Source organism: Rissa tridactyla, chromosome 1 (genome assembly GCF_028500815.1).
Source record: "Rissa tridactyla isolate bRisTri1 chromosome 1, bRisTri1.patW.cur.20221130, whole genome shotgun sequence".
Classification (NCBI taxonomy): Eukaryota; Metazoa; Chordata; class Aves; order Charadriiformes; family Laridae; genus Rissa; species Rissa tridactyla.
In genome coordinates, this window is record NC_071466.1 from 191360514 (window position 1) to 191380763 (window position 20250).

Here is a 20250-nt window from a genome sequence, read left to right on the forward strand (position 1 = left end):
CAAAATTGTCCTGCACCTTTTGATGCCTCTTTTTTACCTTAAGACAAAGTTGAAAGGTTTTAAATTGGCCTGTTTTCAAAAGGGGTACTGATTACCAGCATTTTTTGAAGACAGCAGTCCTCAGAACATGAGACACTTAAACTCACTTTGTGTTTTTGTAAACATGAGCCACTTTGGGGCTGTAACTGTTGAACTCTATCATGGCTTTGAAGACTAAAATGGGAAAAGGTGATGTCTTCAGGATCTATACTTGAAACTTTTTTATCAGGCAACAACACCAAAATCTGTGGTTAAAATCAATCATCCTCTTACTGGAGCAAAATTACATGTCCAGGTCATTCATTTTAAGAAGAGCTAAAGGGATTGCTCTAGGTATTAATGTTTTGAATAAGCTAAAAAACTAAACCTGAATCCAGACCAAAACATGTAACTGAAACACCTCTGTAGATAATCAAAAATCACAACTGGAATTTGTACCTCATGCCCGTTTCTATTTGCAGCATAACTTGCTTCCATTATTGCTTTATAGCTGCAAACCAACAGTGCCATCCACTGTTTTCCTGAGAAATCTTTCAATTATTTGCCCAAATGGTCTTGAATACTGAAAGGTGCACCAGCAAAATTAAAATTCCTCTGCCAGTCTGTGTTTGCAGTGAATCACATGTGGCCAAAAGTTTATTTAGGTACTTCAAGTGCTTCATATTTTAACTCAGCTGTAATACCTAATTCTATATCAATAACAGGAACATGCCCATTTATCTAATCTTGGATGCTGCGGAAGGAGTTGAGTTTGTGAATTCTCTAAAATGGATGCGGTATGTTAACTTTCTCTCTGGTGATATCACTCCAAGTGGCTTGTTATGCCAACCTTGTACTTATGTGAGTCTCACGCAGCTTTCTATTGTTACAGAAATCCTTAATATAATCAAGATTTTCTTAGTCCTAAGGAAAAAAAAAAAAAGGCTGAAATATCAATAGAAGTTTTCATTTGAAGTATCATGCAGGTCTGTATTGACATGCAAATGATAAAGACAAAACCTGTATAATCAATTTTATGCGAGTCACAGCCATGCTAGTGCATGGTCTTAAGGCTTCCCTGAGTGACGTGAGAAATCTAAGGCTAAAGTTCAGCATTAAATATCACACTGAATTGTTATTGCTAATCCTGCAATAGGCTTTCCTGCCGAGATGGCTTTTTTCATATTGATGACAAATATAAGCTTTAAGGGAATGCAGGTACAGTTTGAGAAATATGCATTCTGTGTTAGTGTAAGTATATGCATTAGTATAAAATGCTATTATTATAGCAATTATAGCAATTATTATTTTTATCTTTGCATTTTAGGACTGTTGTTTTTTCTGTACTGAGTAGAGGACTTCTGAAAAATGATCAATCTACAGTCTTAAACTGATTTTTTTTTTTTTTTTTATTTAGGCAAAGGGCGGGCAGTGACAACATGCATTTTGTTTTATCCCACTAGAGGGCCCATGGCAAGGGCTGAAAGCATCACTCCTTCCTTCTCCAGAGACACCACTCAATTGCTCCCAGGGACAGAGAGCTGGACTTTCTGTTGTTTGGTTTATCATCTTTTTTTTCTTCTTTTTGGTTTTGTTTGTTGTTTGGGGTTTTTTTTGCCCTGATTTATCATTCTCTCTTAAACACTGTGGAATTGCTTTCATTTTATTATCCTTTCACATAAGTTTTCCCAACGAGCACCAAAAATCTGTCAAAGGTTCGTTATTTAACAGCCTGATCTGAGCCAGTGACCTGGCATGGAAGATTTTGTATCCCATTACTCAATCCTAGAGACAGTCTATGCAACTGTCGTTTTCCCCCTGTATTTAAACTAAAAACATTATTATAGGAAAGACTGTTGAACTCACGGATCATTAGACTTGGGGATGAGTGTGCCAAGCTCCTTGATTCGGTAATTAATATTATACCTTCTTCTTCTCTCAACTGTTAAAAAGAAACAGTTACTATTTTTATGGTAAAATATTGTTGGAGAAATTCAACATAAAACATTTTAATTAGTCAAAAACAAGTCAGTCAATGTACAGAAAATTTCTCCCTCAAATAGAAATCCCAACGTGATCTCTTACCTGTCTCTGACTTACTCTCAGGACAGACTCCATGATTAGTACCATCTCTGTATCTTAACCTACCTGTAGGTTTTATGCTCATTTACAACCAGACTCCCAGAAAATGAAATAGTCCCACATCCTCTGAATATGAGCTAATACTTCTTTTTTTCTGATGTTTGTGTATCCTATCTCCACCCCGCTCCCCCCCAACGGAGTTTTCTAGCTTACTAGAGTTTTGCTGATAACTTCAACAGGGGCACAAGACAATTCATCCAGCATTTCATATTTTGGCAGAACTCCTGCTACAGATCCCAGTTAACAGCTTCACTATCTCTTATCCATTGTTATCAGCATTGCAAAGCACTGAGAGGACACATCTGCAACCATATCCCTTCACCGAAACTGAGAAAGGCTGCGTACCAGGAACACTTCATCTCCAGCACATCTGTTTCCTTCGATGGTACAGCACAAGCGTATTTACAATAACTTTTAGAACACACAGAAAATGAAGAAAAACCTCATTTAAACAATTTTTAAAAAAATCTGTATTTAAGTTTATGCTTCTCCTAAAAGAAACTATGTATGGTACCTTTGCTTACTTGCAGTTTACTTAGAAAGGAAAAAAAGCCTCTTAAAATTAGTTCCCCCTCTCCATGCTTTCAGTCCACTTCATCAGCATTGGACTGGAATCCAGACTGGAGTGTGTGCCCCTTCTCTGCACAAAAGGACAGTCACCTTCATGCTTCGCATTTCACTAATTTAGAGACAATTCTGCTCTACTTCCTCACCAGCTTTTCTCCAGCTTTTATATGCAGAAACCTCACATTTTCTAGTGGATAGGACCAATGGACATCTTATCGCTTTAGGGGATTTCTTGTATATAATTGTGATGTAGAAAGTATACGTAGTGAGAACGCAGTCCCGCTATGGTACTGCTCACTGTCGAAGACGAGCAGTGATGTTCTACTGGTGTGAACTCGCACTTTTGTCCACTCCCTCCACATGATGCTTTGACTCAATCCAAAGCACCTGAATTCAGGACAGGATTCAGCTTTGGTCCATCACTAGCCTTGCATTGAGGCATTTCTGTTATTCCTTGCTTCTTGGGAGCCTTTACCTTAGGGTTGATAAGCTAGTGACACTATATTCTGTCAGACCAGACCAGACCCACTTAGGTCAGCCTAGAAAATGGGCAGAAGGGATACATGCTCCTCTCATCCATGTATACGGATGTTCAATTAAAGTACAATGTCCTAATTTTGAATGTAAGTACAAAAAGCCAGTCCTTAGGGCCTGATAGAGCTAAATTAGAAGTGTGCAATCAAGGGAAGCCTGGTGGGTCTTCCCAGCCTGACTGCAACCTTCTCACAGGCATATTGAGCATATCACTTTCAATCTCAGCCCCACCACATAGATCACTTCTGGTTCTTTACTTCCTCCAATACATAAAGGTGTTTTTTCTTCCTGTCTGTGTGAGGCCTTCAGGTTGTGCAGCAGTCAGTTATTTCTTCCTAGCAGATTCCAGCTCAGGAAACTCCCTGGGTGTTATTTGCCCTGGTGAATGTGACACCTGCCTTGGTGAGATGTGTTATCTCGTCTTACTCTCTTTAGAAACAGGAATTTCACTCAACAGATTAAAGCATCTTGGGTTTTGTAGTCATATTGAGGAGACAGGGTTATAATCCTCCTGAGCGTACTGTTAAGTGACCCCGTGCATCCTATTGGCATGAATGCGCTGGATGGCTTAGCAGAGCACAGTGTACCTGAGCACATAGCAACAGAGTAATTTAGAAGATATTTCAGTTATGTTGGCAAAATAATAGCAAGGAAAAAAGAGTTAAAGGATGTGCATTAACTCTATGGTCATATGGCATAACAGCTGTTGTTTAATTAGTATTTACAGTGTGGAAAAGGTCTGCCAGATGCCCATCAGAAAAAGTCAACTAAACATTGGCTATAAACCAAGGCAAAGAAAAAAATTTCTTCGTAAGTAGACACTTACAGAATTCTCTTTCTTGCTATTGCTGTAGTTTTTCCTAAAAAGAAACTTCCAACGATTATTCTAGTGAATTAGGGGGGAAATTTTGAAGCTTGGAAACACATTTCAGTGGAGCTTTACTGATTTATGTCTGCTACAGTTCTATTGGTATCCTAAGTTGGCAATAATATTTCAAGTATCAAATTATACCAAAGCTAAACCAGAAGATGATTTTTCAAACTACAGGGACAGGATGACCATATAGCAAACAAACATAACACCCTTAATCCTTTGTTTACGACAAACAAACACACACCACCAAAATACATTCAGTAATGGTTTAAACTCTCTGTTACGTGATGAATGGGTTTCATTTCTTAGGTCTAAATCCCTTTTCATGGTTTCATTGAGGATTTAACCTTTCATAAGGAACTTTTTTTCTAGTTCCTCCTTGGTATGAGGAGGTACAAGAACATTCCTGTAAAATGTGGACCTTAATTCAACCTGAAACATGATTGTATAATTCTGATCAAGTTCCAATACCTCATTTTTCATACCGTCTCTAAAAAATCTGGCACTCATAAAAGAGTAAATCACACTAATAAAGACTTTATATGTAATACATTAATATGTCCAAGCCATCGAATAGTTGAGCCATCTCCAGAGAGACTTTAAGCTCTGAAGTGTACACCTGGACCCAAACAAGAAGAGATGTTACACATCTGCGCACTGTCACCCTGGCATACAGCCTTCAGCTCAGTTGCCAGTGGTGAGGGACAGTTCTCAGACATGTCTTCTGTGTTCAGGCAGGATGATCTCAGAGCCAAAATAAAGAGTGGAGGCAATAGTAAGACCTGGCATCCCTAATGTATGCTTGCTCCTGTCTTTCCCCTCCTCACAGTTCCAGACAACTCCCACCCACCACCTTTCCTTGCCCGGAAAAAAGTGCCCATTCCTGCCCAAAAAAGACAGGCAGCAGCTGCATTGGCACTTCAGAGAAGATGTGCTAGCAGCAGGCCTAAATATCTGCATGGCCTGCCTGTAATCCACAAGAATGTACAGGCAGAAATAAGGATGGCTTCTGGAAAGTCTAAGTACCAGAAAGTTGTCCTAATTTTATAAACAATCTTCTTTCAGCAATAAAAATGATAATTTTTTTTTCTATTCTGGATAAACCAAAACAGTTTTTATTTTTATAAGTTTAATATTTAGACACTGAACTATGAATTTCATCATGTTCTAAGCCTGAACTAGAGAAGACTGTTCCTTTGGAACAGCCTAACATCTGTACGTGGCTGCACTGCTCTCCATGAAGGGAACAGAAGTGGATCCCAGCCTCCAGAAGTTCGGGGGTTTGTGTATCAGAGCAGAGTCAGAGCATCATGTATCTCACCCAGTCCTGCCCCCATCTCCTTTTGTGACATATAATTTCCACAACTTTAAGTGCTTAACTAGCATTTGGAAGTTGTCTGATAGCCTCTGTAGATGTTTTTTCCCTTCCCATGACCCATAGAGTGATACAGCCTCTCGCTTGGATGCCTCAGTGAGTATGGTGTGAGGAGGCTGGATCTTCGCTGTTGTTTTTTTCATCATTTACCTCTTTTCTTGTCTGATTTGCACTGTCATTCTTAAAGGTGATGTCAAATAAAATGGAATAGTGTAGGATACATGTACAACTAGAATAAAAATACAGGAGCAGGAGATGATCTAGAAAGAAGTTCATTAAAATATGCAAAGTATTTTGAAAGAAAAAATAAGACAGAAATTAATTTCAGGGTAGAAAGCCATATAGTTGGCTATATTTGCAGACTGAGTTCCATTTGATTACCCTGGTAAGATGCTGACCTAGAAAAAGAATGGAGACATGGTAGCTAATGTATATTATTTTTGCTTTCCCCATACATTCCATTTAATGAGATGGAAGATGAACATATACTTACTGAGATTGTGGTTATCCTTTTTTTGTCTCTCCTTTGCCATTGCTCGTGTATCTGCTTCTGACAGAAAGCAACATTTATTAAAACAGTCCTTAAGTTGCAATTCCAGTACTTCTTTCACCTTTTCAAAATGGCCTCTTGTCACAAAGACCAGGCTTCTAGTCTTTTTACTTCATTACTCTTTTTATTATTAAACAAGATCATAAGCAAATCTATATTCTACAAGTACTAAATTTTTGAGCAAGTCTGGCAGGTAGCTTAAGATTTTTTTATTGCACATTTTTTATTTAAGAACATAGAAACGCTACGGGGGGGGTATTTTTCTCTAATTTGCTGTATTTTACAGCAGGATAAAACTTACAATACACTAATGTGAATATGGATTTATATATCCCATAATGCAAGAGTTAATCAGATTTGTAAGATATTGAACAAACTCACTGTTTTCTCTGAGTGACACTAATAAACTGTACATGGTTGTTAGCATTCTTTGGATTAATTGAATGTAACTTTTAAAGTTGTTAATCCACTAATATAGATTTACCTTGAATAGCCTTATTGTAAGCTTTTAAAAGAACTATTTGTTCTACCCTGGAACAAATTTAATGGATGATAATTTATTTATACCACCGATCAGGAGCCAATATGTGGAAGAATCCACTATGTTTCCTAAAATAATTAGCTTTATTAGAAGCATGATGTACATAAAAACCAGAGGGCAAACATGGTTTCTGAATTGCTGAAGAGGAGAACAGAAAGAAAATATTTCTCCTTGGTCATTGTTTTTTTCCTTAAATGAAACTACAAACTTTAAAATTCTCAGGAAATTAATTATGGAGATCTATTTCATTGGTAGGTTTTATTCACCTTTTAAAAGAAACATCATCACTTCTGAAATTATAAAATACTAAAATCTCAGATTTCTTTTACCTGTGAGTTCCCTTTTTACTGGTAGATTAGCTGGGCAAGAAGCATTTGCGAGACCCATGTTAGCTGGTGCCATTCCCTGGTCACTGTTATATATATCCAAAATGCTGCTAGATAGCTTGAGGGGGAGGGGGAGGAAAGAAGAATAAGAAAAAAAAATATTAAGTTAAAGACTGGAAAGATTAAAAAAACATAAATACAAAGAGCTAACTTTTTTGAATATGAGTCTGATATTCTTTAGAAGGAGCTGTGTATATGTATCAAAAGGGAAAGTTTGCCATTAAGTACTATTAAGTAAAACTGAAAGTGAAGGGTCGCAATCTGCCACTGTTCTACAAGCAGCTTTCCAAGGGCTGTTTGTGCTGGTTTCAGATGCAGAGTGAGGGCAGGATATGGCCTGTTATTTAGGATACGTGTCTGTTTTTCCATTACTGCACTTCAAACGTGAATTAGGTTGACAGTAAAAATAACCTTGCTGGTTTTGACCTACTCCGCAGTGGTTTTTTAACCACATCACTCAACTCCCAATTCATACTTCATACTGCGCCTAGTTTAGCAGTCTAAAGATTCAGTGACCCAGTTAGATGCAATAGTTAAAATTAGAGTGGATAGAACATCAAAGAATATGTTTTAAGGGAAGAAACCATGCTGTTGTCAGGATAGACCAGATAACACAATGGTTTTAATATGCATAACATATATGACCATGTATACCATCATCCTTATTACCTTCCAAAATGTAATGTAACATTATTTCAATAAATCCATACAATGTTCTCAAAGAGAAGTATCTTTCTATGGATTCCAGATAACCAAAAATTCCAAATATTAATTTTGCTTGAATAATTTTACATATCTGAAATAGCTGTAAAATATGTAGAAGTTTGGTAAAGTTTCTACAACCATATAACCAACCTTTCAGCATTGACCATTATCTTATATATTTGTGTATGTTCATGTGAAAACAGCTTTACAAAAAGAGTCCAAGTCCAGGTTCACAAAAAAGATTTACCTTCCTATTGCCTTCTAAGGCAATAAGAGCAATATTTTATTATTATTATTATTTTATCATATATATTAAGTTTATGCAGACTTTTTTTTTTCTTTTAGGGTCAACATAGAAGGACTCAGACACTGAGTTTGGGTCCACCTGGCCAAGAAACAGAAAGGAGGAAAAAGCGGGTGAAAAATATGAGGAAAATTGTGAGTAAATCAACTGACTTCAGACAGAAAAACATGAAAGGAAATTAAGAGTTATTTAAGAAAGTTGTTTTTCATAGACAAGAAAACATGTTTTTACGGATCTGCCCTGCACCCATGGATCCTGAAACACCCTGGAATTTTTCAGGCAGGTCACTGTGACACCAACAATAGGTCTGCTAGGAACAAGCTTTTTTTAGATTGATCATTTCTCTTCCTGTAGAGAGTGTGAGCTTCAGCACAAGTTATTTTGAATGGAAACACTTTCCCAACGATTTGCTCAGTTTGAAATTTTTCCATGGCAGTGCTTTCTATGTCTTTGTATTAAATCTGCAATTGTAAATAAGTTTGTGTTTAAATAATAATTTTACTAAATTAGCTAATAACTTCACTAAATTATCTGAGAACCTAGTTTGTGTTAAATTCTCCCAGTGTACAACCCATAATGAAATTAAGCAATCAGAAATCATTTTGAATACATATAAATTACATGCTCATATTTGCAGAGGTGTATTACTTAGAACTGACAATTCTTAAACACCATTAGAAATCACAACAGCAAGTCAGTTCTGAAAATCTTCTTACATATTTGATCTCTCAATGAAAACACTTTTTTAAAGAATGTTTGGAATCTAGTTGAGTATTACTCAAGAACAAGCTATGTTTAATATGCGGGATTTGAACGCTAAGCGCATTCGCACGTTAAGCACCTTTGTTTCATTCCAGAGTGGTAAACTGACAAGTATTACAGCATTCGCTGCAGCTTTACCTTCGCATTTCCTTTGTTCCAGGGATAGCATAACTATATAACAAGAGTGAACTCATATTAGCCCTAGACACATATTTTATGACTTTCTACATTCATGTAAATAATATTGAAGTGATATGAAAACAGAATTTTCATATTTAGTGCTGATATAAAAAAATGAGAGTCAGTGTGACTCCTACACTTGTTCCAGTGGACTTTGGATAAGGCTGTTACGTGGTTTAGGCTACTGTTTTTGTGAAATGCTACGAAATAGTAACCATTGAAAATAATATAATCTAATAAATAAGCTAACAAATAAGAAATGCATATCTATCATATTTTATATATTTCACACAGCTGTGTACATGAGTTCAATAACTTGCATGAAATCGGTGGTAATCTTTTCAATTTATAAGACTATCAATACCATTAATGGAAAAATCAGAATTATAAAACACAATTTGACACAAACACATGACATACCTCAATGATTACTTCTAATTTTCAAGCAGTAACTCATCTTTATCCTTGAACTATTTTTAAATTTCTATAGTGTATTCAAATGACAAGGCCCAAATCCAAGAGAAAAGGTCATGAATGGCCAACTTAGCTGGTAATGAAAAAATAATTCTAACATACATGAAAGTTCAGAAATGTGTGAGGGTTCAAAAGAGGGTGAGTAAACTCAACTTAAAGCCAAAGGCAAGCATTTCAGCTGAATTTGATTACACAGTTGATGTGTAATCTAACTCATGATGTTCCATCTAACTCATTTGCCATTGTCTGGAGTGACAAGAGTCCAACCACCTCCTTCCATCAGCAGAACTGCTGGGGCAGTGTCATCCCACACAGCCAGGGCTGCAAGCGAGTATCTGTCTGTGGTCTATGTCTGGCTGCACTAATGCTTCCATTGGGCAGTGAAAGGCATAAAATATTTTCACAAATGTCCCTATTGTCTTTGTTTCACACAGATGGTCTCCAGCAGTTTTCCGCTCATCATTTTGCAATTTTTTTCAGTCATTGGGAAAGCAGAGTCATAACTCCCATGTGGAGATGATGAAAATGAAACCCAAACCCAAGTTATTCATCTACTAATGGATACATTCCTATAACCTCACTAATTAGAATGATTCACATGTGTGTTAATCACTAAGAGTGTCAAAACCAGTGTTCTGCCACGCCATTAAATAGAAACTTTGATGTAATGTTAACTGTCTTAAATTATTCTCCAGAACTTGGACATCAGAAAATAACCCTATTCAACAGCACTGTCACAGAGAGCCTACAAAATTCGCACTCATTTACCTATCCAAAAGCACTAATTTCTGAGCTGCAGAATCTGTCTTTCTAACTGAAACATTCACCAGTGTGAAAAATACGACCACTTTCAATAATCCATAGGTAGGTTACTTTTTGTCAATAGATAATGATTTGACCCTCCTTAAGTCCGTCATTGTCTCACTCAGCGTGCTGAAGGAGTGGATAACAGAATAAACAGCTTACTTATCTGGCTGTAAAAAGGACACACACAAAAAAAGGTTCTTTTCTTCATACCTACATCCCATCCAGCCTTTGGTTTGCTGTCTTCCCTTCACCATCCGTCTGGGTGATTCTGCTCAGTACAAAAGCAGTTGAGCCAACTGCACTATCAACTGCCTCTTTCTTCCTGTGCATTTGGCAGAAATCTCCAGCATATTGTAACGGCCACTAAGAGGTATAAGTGACTTCTTTGTGGGTAGAGCCACTGATGATCTTCCTTTGACACACTGTCTTCATTCTCAGTTAACCAGCCCAGCATTTTCACACTTAGAGTAGGGAAAAGTGTTCACCCATAAATTAGACTACCTTTGACAGTCACTTCGTTCCTATGGAAATGGCGACACACGGAAAAATCTGCTATGAATTAGTGTGCAAGGAATAACTCTCATTGTCAGGATTTAGGATCAGGAGAAGAAATAGGGGGTGATTAATCTGACCCGACTTGTACACTTAGAGTGAACTGAATCACCCCTGTTTCTTCTTATTGACTCTAAAGAAAACCTGGGGTGACTGTTGCAGGCTTTCCACATGTACCTTCTCATGAAACCTCACTGTGGTCCTACTGTGAAAATTTCCAAATAAACTCTTATTTTAAAAAAATCACATAAGAACAACAAAGCAAACCAGACTGGATCTTTCTTGGTAAATATTCGCATTTCTGATTATGAGTGGGTTTTAAAAATACAAAGTCAAAAATGGATCAAAGTGTTTTGTTGAAACTCTCTACCTGAATTTGTCCTGTATTGATATCAAGCATGGCAAATCCCAAGGAATTTCCGTGCTAATGCTACTGAACACTGAGAACAATCTTAAAATAGAAGTTGGCCAATTTTGATATAACATGAGGAAAGATAGGGGGTTTTTCTGTCAAACCGGGAGACTTTTTTAGAAATGTAGACATCTGGGAAATAACTGATTTTAAAGTCAAAAAATTAAAATATATAGCACAATATATTATAGAAATAGTGTGTCAAAATACGTCTAGTCATTTGGATGTGCACCAAAACTCCATACACCATAATGCAATTTATTTCTTACAATGTCATGTAAGCAGGGAAAGTATTTTCAGTACCAGGGTTTCAAATAGTTTCCAGTTCTACATTACAAGATAAATATATACATTGAGATAATCTTACAAAAATTCAATGCAATCTTACTAAAAGTACAAATCATTTGCAATGGTATAATTATATGATATGTGCACAATGATGATCTTACAATTATCTAGCACTGTCAAATCTGATGAATACCAAAGCACTTTAAAACTCCAGCTGATTATACTGCATCAAAAGCATCTTCTTGCTTTTGGTTTAGAGATGAGGAAATGCAGACATTTGTGTATGAAAATTCATAATTCCCAGGAAATAATTTATTTATCCTGCAGGTGTCATGAGCTATATCGATTCACACCTGTGTTGTTCTGAGAAGTCCTGGTAAGTCACATAATTTCCAAGCCTTTCCATTCATGATACACATATTTATGTATGTGTGTCTGAGAATTTAGATGCAAGTGGCTCATAAAGGGTGAGCACACACGTAATAAAAATAGCAGTATATAATTAGCCATTTTTCCTGCTTCTAAAATGCATGGACAAAAGACTAACAACCTTTAACACAGCAAATGGTTAAGTGGGAATAACCAGTGACAGTGTGGTACAGGAAGAGAATAATACCATATCTAATTAAAACTGCAAGGAGAATTAAAGAAAGCAGACTGTAATTAACGAAGTTAGCATTTGGCAAGGACATTGGGGTTAACGTTCTTCCTTTTGTGTAAAGTGTCATGGGATCTTCAATGCCTGTGTGCAAAGACTGGAACATGAGAATTTCCATTCATGGGGCTCAGTCCTGAAAGATGCTCAACTTTGAAGCTTAGACCAATTATAAAAGCAAACTTCAGCCGGAGTACCTGAGCGAGTGCCTGGCTTGAGCTCAGCAGCACCTCGCAGGAGCCTGTGACCTCGTGCTTGCTGGCAGTGTCCAAGACAAGTACTGTAAAGGCCTCATCCAGAGGAGCTTGTTATATTCAATACTTGTGCCTGAACTGCTTTGTGGCCAGGATGGTGTGGCGAATATTAAGGGTTCGTTACCCACATGGACGTCTAGCAATGGACAACCGTGATCACAATTTGCGGTCTCTAGTACCAAGTCATGCTTTATTTTTAAAGGGAAACGTTACTAAGCCAGGAAAAAACGATACCTCATTAAGGGAAATGATGCAGTATTTCAAATCCCATAGCATGGCAGCTATTGGTAAATGTCATGTAATTTCAAGGAAGACTTCAACCAAATAGCACTTCCATATCTTCCAGGAAAAAAAGTGAAGGATTATTAATATGATAATAAAACACATGGATGAGGATTGTCTGTGCCTGTAACCCATAGTCCCTGGACAGCTCTATGTCACGATAAAGTTCACTGACGCAATCGGATACTATTTAAGTATTTTTCCATTTTGGCTAATATTTGTATGCTGTATTTGTATTACACTAACATCCAAGGCTGTAAGGATCATGGCTCTATCAGTCATTGTTGCATAGCTAGAAAATAACAGCTCAACCCTGTTCCAAAGTCAGCTAGATTTTTCTGAATTTAAAAATTCTGCTGAATGTGGTAATGCCCAGTCTAGACACAGGGACCCTGAACTAGAAAGCATTTCCTGGATAGTAGGTTCATTTAACGTATCATCACATAATCCATTTCACAAACCAATAATGCTATGTCTTAAAACCAATTAAGTTTCACATCTCCAGAATTTTTATGCAGTGTGTTCCAAAAGTTGAATGATCACAAATTATTGTTAAAAAGTTTTCTTTGTATTTCCATTCCTAGACAAATTTTATTTTGGTTTCATGTTTTTTTAACATATAAAATTCATTCTGTAACCTCCCCATGTGATTATTGTGAGTGACCACAGCTCCCTTAAGCCTTTGTTTTGTCAAGTGGAACTGGCCATGCTGCTTTAGCCAGAATTCCCATGCTATGATTTGTCCTAATAGGCATCTGTCTACCTTTCCTGCTTTGAATTAGTGTTTCTGATGGGTGGACACCTTTGTTGGTCTACAACATTTGAAAAGTTTTGTAACCAGTGAATTCCACAGTGGATATTTCCTTGTGTCTCTTGGAAATCTCTCTCGTGATGGATCCTAAGTTCATATTTATCTCCTTTCTGCAGTCCCATCATTTTGATGGCTTATAGTCATCCTCTGAGCAACTAATGTAACCAGATCTTTCTCTGTCATCTCCAGTTAATGAGCTCTCAGCTTACTGCAGACATTCCTGTTATTAGTATTTAAATGAATGACCTTGCACTCAGTACTATTACATTCCTTCCATTTATACTATTCTGTCATCACAGTCATATAATTCTTCCTCTATGATATCCTCATCTTCCTTTGTATTGGCAATACTTTCTACTTTTGCTACCTCAGTAAATTTCATCAGCATAAACGTATTTTTTGTACCAAGGTCACTAATGAAAATATTAAATAAACTGTGGCTGAGGATTGATTCTTGGAGCACTTCATTAATATCTTCTCTTTTAACAAAATCTTTACCCTCTCTTTAGCTTTCCCCTTTAACCCGAAAAGAATCCTGTTCAGTTTCTTTCTATACGATCTGTATTGTATTTTACTAATATGCCTTCATGAAAGAAGGCTACAATCAACAAACCCTGGATATGCAAGACTAACTAGAAAGACTAATTACAGAGCAAACGGCTCTCCATACATCCAAAAGGATGTCACTAATCATGGAAGTGACAGAGGGTATGTACATTTTTACAGAGCAGACACCTCACATGTTCTAGTTACCTAAAATGGCTAAATCCTAGGATAGCAAGAGCTTTTCAACAAAGACATCATTTCCCTTGAGGGACCTGGGAGCAGGCAGCAGGATAGACTGTCCTGTTGGTGGCGGCTTATTTCCAGCTACCATTTCTCCCAGGACCTTAGTTCCCCAGGCACATTCACCAGCCCAAGCCTATGATCAGAAAACATCCCCAGATAATACAGAGGTCAGGACCAGACTGCCTCTGCCAGAGGTCTTCATTCTGCCCAGCTTGGAACAGCCCATGAAAAAGAGGGCAAGCAGGAAGCAAGCTGCGGGAATAGTCCTGCTAGCAGAAACTTCCTTTGCTATCCTCTTTTCCAAGTTAATAACCGCAGACATGCAACTCACCAAGTGTATCTACACGCCTATAGTTCCTGCGGTAACAGAAGTATGGCATACATCCAGAGTAGCTGCTGTGCAGTACAGACCGTTCTGAGGATCATTGGCCCATGGTCAGATTGCCTGTACTGCACCTACAGACTTGGGAAACGCAAATATCAGGGAAGCATAGCACATGCTGCTTTATTTGTCACAAGAAGAAACTATATAGAACCTGAAAGGTTCGGCACTGTATCTGCAAGAGAAAATTTCTTTTGGTGCTTGGTAAAAATTAGTACTTGGGTAAAAATTAGTACTTGCGCAGACTGCATCTAGACTAACATGTTCACATGTGAAATATTGGCACAATACTTTATTCTTTCCCACCCCTAAATATAACCCACTTAAATCATGTTCTCATGAACCTAATTGATAGCATCACTTCAAAGAACAGTTTTGTAAAATGAGGCTACTTCTCCCTCTTAGCCACAAAAAATGTTAGCACCCATCCATTTCAATGTGGTTCTTGCTTATTCATTTTAATTAAGAATCAAAGCGGGGATTTTGCACAGCTTTTATGCTAATATCATAGGCATCCCAAATGTAGAAACCTAAATTTGGAACTGCGTCCACAGTTCATTTTACGTATCAAGTAAAATTCAGTTTATTCAGTATTTGTAATAATGAGATACAAAAAAATAAAAAACACAAACTTAATTCCTTCTCATTCCTTTCCCATTTATTCAGGACAGGTAAACAAAATCACTTTGCAGTCTTTGAAGTTCACGGATGAATTTCAAAATATGCATTGAATTTGACCGAATAGTGAGTTGATCAATAAGTGTATAATAACCCAAAGCCATTTTCTAAATTATATACCAGGTATACCAGGTAGTAGTATACCAGGTATTTCCAATTTTTGACAAGGGTAATTCTTGTATCTTCAATGCACATTTTAGTTAATTGGGACTTTTCGTCTAATTTGCAGGTATTGCAGACAGAATGAATAATCTTGTGGGTCAATAAAAGTCCTGTACTCAGAGACTGGGGTTCAACCTCTGGCTTTCTTTTGCAATTGCTGTGTTGCTTGAAGAAAGGTGAACAACAAAGACTGTGACATCCTTTTTTCTTTGTAAGGATGTGTTTACACTGTCAACTATGAAAAAAATTGTAGTATACTGTTTTCAGAGTCTAGAACAAGAAGATCTCATTCACGGCTAAATATTTTAGGTCTTTTTGTAATTGCAATGTAAAATACTTATATTTGAAAATAGGCTATCTCTAGTAATAACTAATGCCCAAATGTTCCTCTTTGTCTTTTTATTATCTAAAGAGAACAGCAGAAAAGCAAATGCTTCCCTTTTCAGACTTGTTTTCCTTAGAACAAATTGTATCTCCTTCTATATTTATCTTTAACATGGTTCATAATTACACACTGCTCAACCAGGGACTTAATGTTCAGATATATTATAATACATATTATATATTATGCATGAAAAATGGTTCATTTTTTATCTTCAAATAATGATCATCAGGCTGGTTCATTATTCATCAGAGAAAAATGAACTCTGTTCATATTCCCAGTTACAGTACATTCCTGCCCTGATCATATACATAGAAGTCCATTGTCTAGATAAATGTCTGATCAAATATGACCAAGCAAACGAATTTTCTGGAGAATCAGCCTTTTGCTGGAGACTTCTGTTCCTTCAGTTATCATCTCTTAACTATATGTTTTTATCTTTTTGTGGTTTTTCTGGTTACAAAGCTAACATAACAGGCACGGACCAAAAGTGAAGTGGTGTGATCTTGCCGTCACCCAACTGGCAGCTGGAAATCAAATGTCACTAGAGTACTGCCCCACTAATCTCCAGGGTCGGAAACCCAAAGATGACAACTAAATGACAGCACTTTTAGCTCTTTTACTAAGATTATTTCACTACTAACAGCAGCTAATGTACTAATTCCTGCTTCCATCCAACAACTTCTATTTCTCTGGCTACCACACGTAAATGTATATACCAAATAACTAAATTTTTCCCTCTAAAAACAATGAATAAACGTCAGCACAAAAACGTAAGAAAAGTGAAAAATTGAGGCTGAGGGACAAGTGAAAACTAGGTTTGGGGATTTTTTGCAGGATTAGAATATGGGACATTTTGTCTTAAATATAGATGCTAACATCTCTATTACCAGTATTTATATTATGTACTCTATACATATTATATACTTTATATTATATCTTCAGACATTTCACATATCACCTAAGTATCTGAATACGTTACAGCAAAGTGTCTAATCATTTCTGTTATCTAGTGTATTCAGATAGATTAACATGTCCCACACAGAGTTTCATTTTGGTTGTAATTCCTTTCTGTAGTAGTTGATTTCAGATATACTCACAAGTGTTTATTCACATAAATGCATAGTAAACTACTGTACACATATAGTAAAGGTCATGGAAGGCCTTGGCTGTATCTTTCAGGAAATTTTTCTCAAAATATTTCTCCAAATGGCCCTCCACAAATATGTGTTTTCCAGAAATTAGTTTTATGTTGCAGTAAGAAGCTTGACTGTGCCTGGAAAACAAAGTGGTCACTGTTGTTGCATCTGAGCTCACAAGTCTTTTATTCTACCTGTGTAAATGCCATTGACAGAAATTCATAAAGTTTAACTCAAGAAGTGATAATAATCTATATGCTATAGGCCCCAAGGAGCTTAACATAGCCTCCTCTGTCATCTACTTCGGACTTCAGGTCTTGCATTGCTGTGTACAGACACCATCACGAGACATGCAGCAGAGGCTGTGCCTCGGGGCTTTGGGATAAGACAGAATCTGCCTGGTGGCCCCAAGCAGCAGGAATTTACTTGCAGATCCTGCTGCACGAAAGCTTAGAATTAGCAAGGAGTGCCCAGGCATTGAAAAAATGCATTACCCATCAACGAAGGCAAACTGCAATATGACAACACACGTTCAAAATCCTTTCCTTTGTCCGCCAGTTCAAGATCTACTCCAAAATGCTGATTTTTATATTCTTAGACACTGTGATTTCTTGAGGAAATTGAGGGTACTTATAGCGAAGAGAGAAACCTCTGTTTTTATAGTTTTCATATGTATCTTTTGTTTTACTGTCCTCAAAGGCTGCAAATATGACCGAATACAGATATTTACAGTGTGAATGTGTATTTGAGCGAGTTCTTTAGAATCCCCTTGGATTCAAGGAGGGAAACATAGGCTTGTTTGGTGCTACTCATTTCATACTAAACGTTACATCTAAAATCAGTGAGATAAATTGCAGGCTGGAATTGCTTCTGTATAGTAATGGAGACAAGAGTGAGACATTCAGCTGCAGGTAAGTGAACTAAATGTGCATGGATTAGGTGAGACGAATTCAACTTCCTTTGTTGTCCTACTAGTTGATAATGAGATAAGGTTAATCAAACATTGATAAATCATTGATTTCTGTAAAACTAACAGATCCTAGTTGTGTATTTCTGCAGTAAAATACCACTAGCACGTTTCCTCAGTGAGGGACCATATTAGCCAATGTTGATGTTGAAGTTAGTCTAATGCTAAAAAGCATTAAAATTTCCTTATGGGTTGTTTCCAATATGCAGAGCCCACAAAGACTTTCAGAGACATGCAGTGTATCTAAAAGATCAGGATATGCTATCAAAGCACATTTTTACTAAAAACAAATGAGCATATTAGGAGAATTAGAAACATGTTTTATCTATCCTTTTCTCCTACCGCTCTTCAACATGTGTTAAGCTCTGAGATGAAGACCGTGTTTGTGAGAGGTACTTATATACAAACTGTGTACTGTAGAATAATACTTCCATTTGTGCCTATTTGCCTTTCCAAAAGAGAAAAACAAAGAGGAAAAAAATGAACTTTTCCTTCAATTTATAGCTATAAAAAAAATTACTCCAGTTGTATGAAGCCTGAGTCTTCTGGCTCCCTTCAGCCAGAGACATCTACTCTCAAAATAGAGAGGGGTTATTAGACATTGTATTGTTAGAGTGTTAGAGACAGAGCTGAGCTATTTGGGCATTTTGCACAGCTTTTGAATGCTGCAACTATGTAAAAGTAGGTTGCAGTTCTCCTGACCCAAAGTATTGTACGGTCTATGCTATGAAGACCTTTTCTACAGCACGAGATAAATCACAAACACTCATACCCAATATATTTGGAGGACTCAGAGCTTGCAAGAGAGCTGTGCGCTGCCCATTTCAGCCTCAAACTACAATATTGTGTGAAATACTGATAACAGACCTTCATCTGGCATCTGTATGACATTCAAAACAGCAGTGGCAGTGATGTCAAAAGACACCTCCAGCTGCAGAAAACAGACCTGAGGAGTTCTCAGTTTGTGCATTTCGTTGATAGTTCTCTGCAACTGAAAGACACAATTTCCTATCTAGCACCTTTATACTTTTGAAGAAAGACAAAGAAAATATTTGCTCACCAGTTTTATTTTTGAGGAGTCTATTATTTCCTCAATAGCTACCGACTGTTCTTTCTCCTTCATTTTTCTTTTTCGTTAAACTTTGAAACGATACCAGGGAGTGCTAGACAGAAGTTTATATACTTAGGTGAACTTTGATTCTTCCTTGGACTTTCAGACTAATCTAGTGTAGAATGTGATTGACAAAGCATTTTCATTGATGTTATGCAGCCTTTTCAAGTTACCCAACCTAAGCAAATGAGGTTGTTAATGTTTACTCTGGCCCTTTCTCTAAAATGGTTTCAAACTTCAGCAGATTTTATAAACTTATAAAGGTTGCCAAATGACATTGGTATTCACTAAATAAAAAATACTCATGATTATGCAGCAGGGGGCTGCCTAGATCAGCAATACTATGTGCACCTCTAATGGAAACCTGGTTTTACTTCATGATTGAATAATCACAGCAATTATCGAATAAAATACTTTGGAGGATACCTGCTTGAATTTCTTTTTTCTGCATGATTCCTGGCAATGGGACAGACAGCAGCTTTTGTAATCCATCCAGATGACAACCATCCATATTTGACAAATAATTAATAAAAATACAAATTATTAATGCCGTGATGAGAAACTGTGACCTCAAACACCTTGTAAGAGCTGTGAGATTTCACAGCCAGACTGCACTGTGCTTTTATCAATCAATAGTGTCTCCACGAAATCAAATGCAGACTTAACAGATTTAATCAGAACTTTATACCAGCTGTAGTTAACAGGATTGTAAAGATTAGAGAAGGAAAACATCTGCCCTCTCCTGATCTAACCTGTAGTGCCTGCCTGTACAACATGAGGTTTTTTCAAATGTCAAAGGAGCAGACCGAACACAAGTGAGCCACAGGGCAACTGAGGATTTTCTCCAGAAGCCGTTTTCCTGCAAGAGTGACAGGAGTGGAGCCGTCCCAGTGGAACTGACGCCCAAGTGGGCTGGAAGCAGACCACAGCTCCCTCCCAGCCTTAGTGACACAGCGCGCTGTGAACATGTGAAATGAAGCAGTGCAGGCGAAGCAGCGAAGCCCTGCAGGATCCGTCAAGAAGGTGACCTGTTCCAAGGTAGCGCCTTGGCACAGCACACCCTAAGCTGCTGCCATCCCCCAGCCCAGCTGGCCCACCGGCTCAGCCCTGACATCAGATGGCTAGCAAAACCCTTTCCAGCATGCCCGGGTGCTTTTCCTCCCCTCA

The 20250-nt window shown here is 37.4% G+C and overlaps 1 protein-coding gene across 2 annotated transcripts in view; it reads right to left on the bottom strand.

The window, feature by feature from the left end:
• TFEC (transcription factor EC) overlaps positions 1-20250 on the bottom strand; it is a 73407-nt gene that overhangs the window by 12587 nt on the left and 40570 nt on the right. Inside the window, exons 4-6 of one of the 2 annotated variants that reach the window (XM_054225017.1) lie at positions 6931-7045; positions 6004-6057; positions 1885-1960 (exon numbers count right to left, since the gene is read on the bottom strand). In XM_054225017.1, the coding sequence (XP_054080992.1) occupies positions 1885-1960; positions 6004-6057; positions 6931-7045 (245 nt within the window). Of the gene's footprint in view, positions 1-1884; positions 1961-6003; positions 6061-6930; positions 7046-20250 lie in introns of both variants that reach the window. The other variant, XM_054225009.1, reaches the window with a different exon arrangement.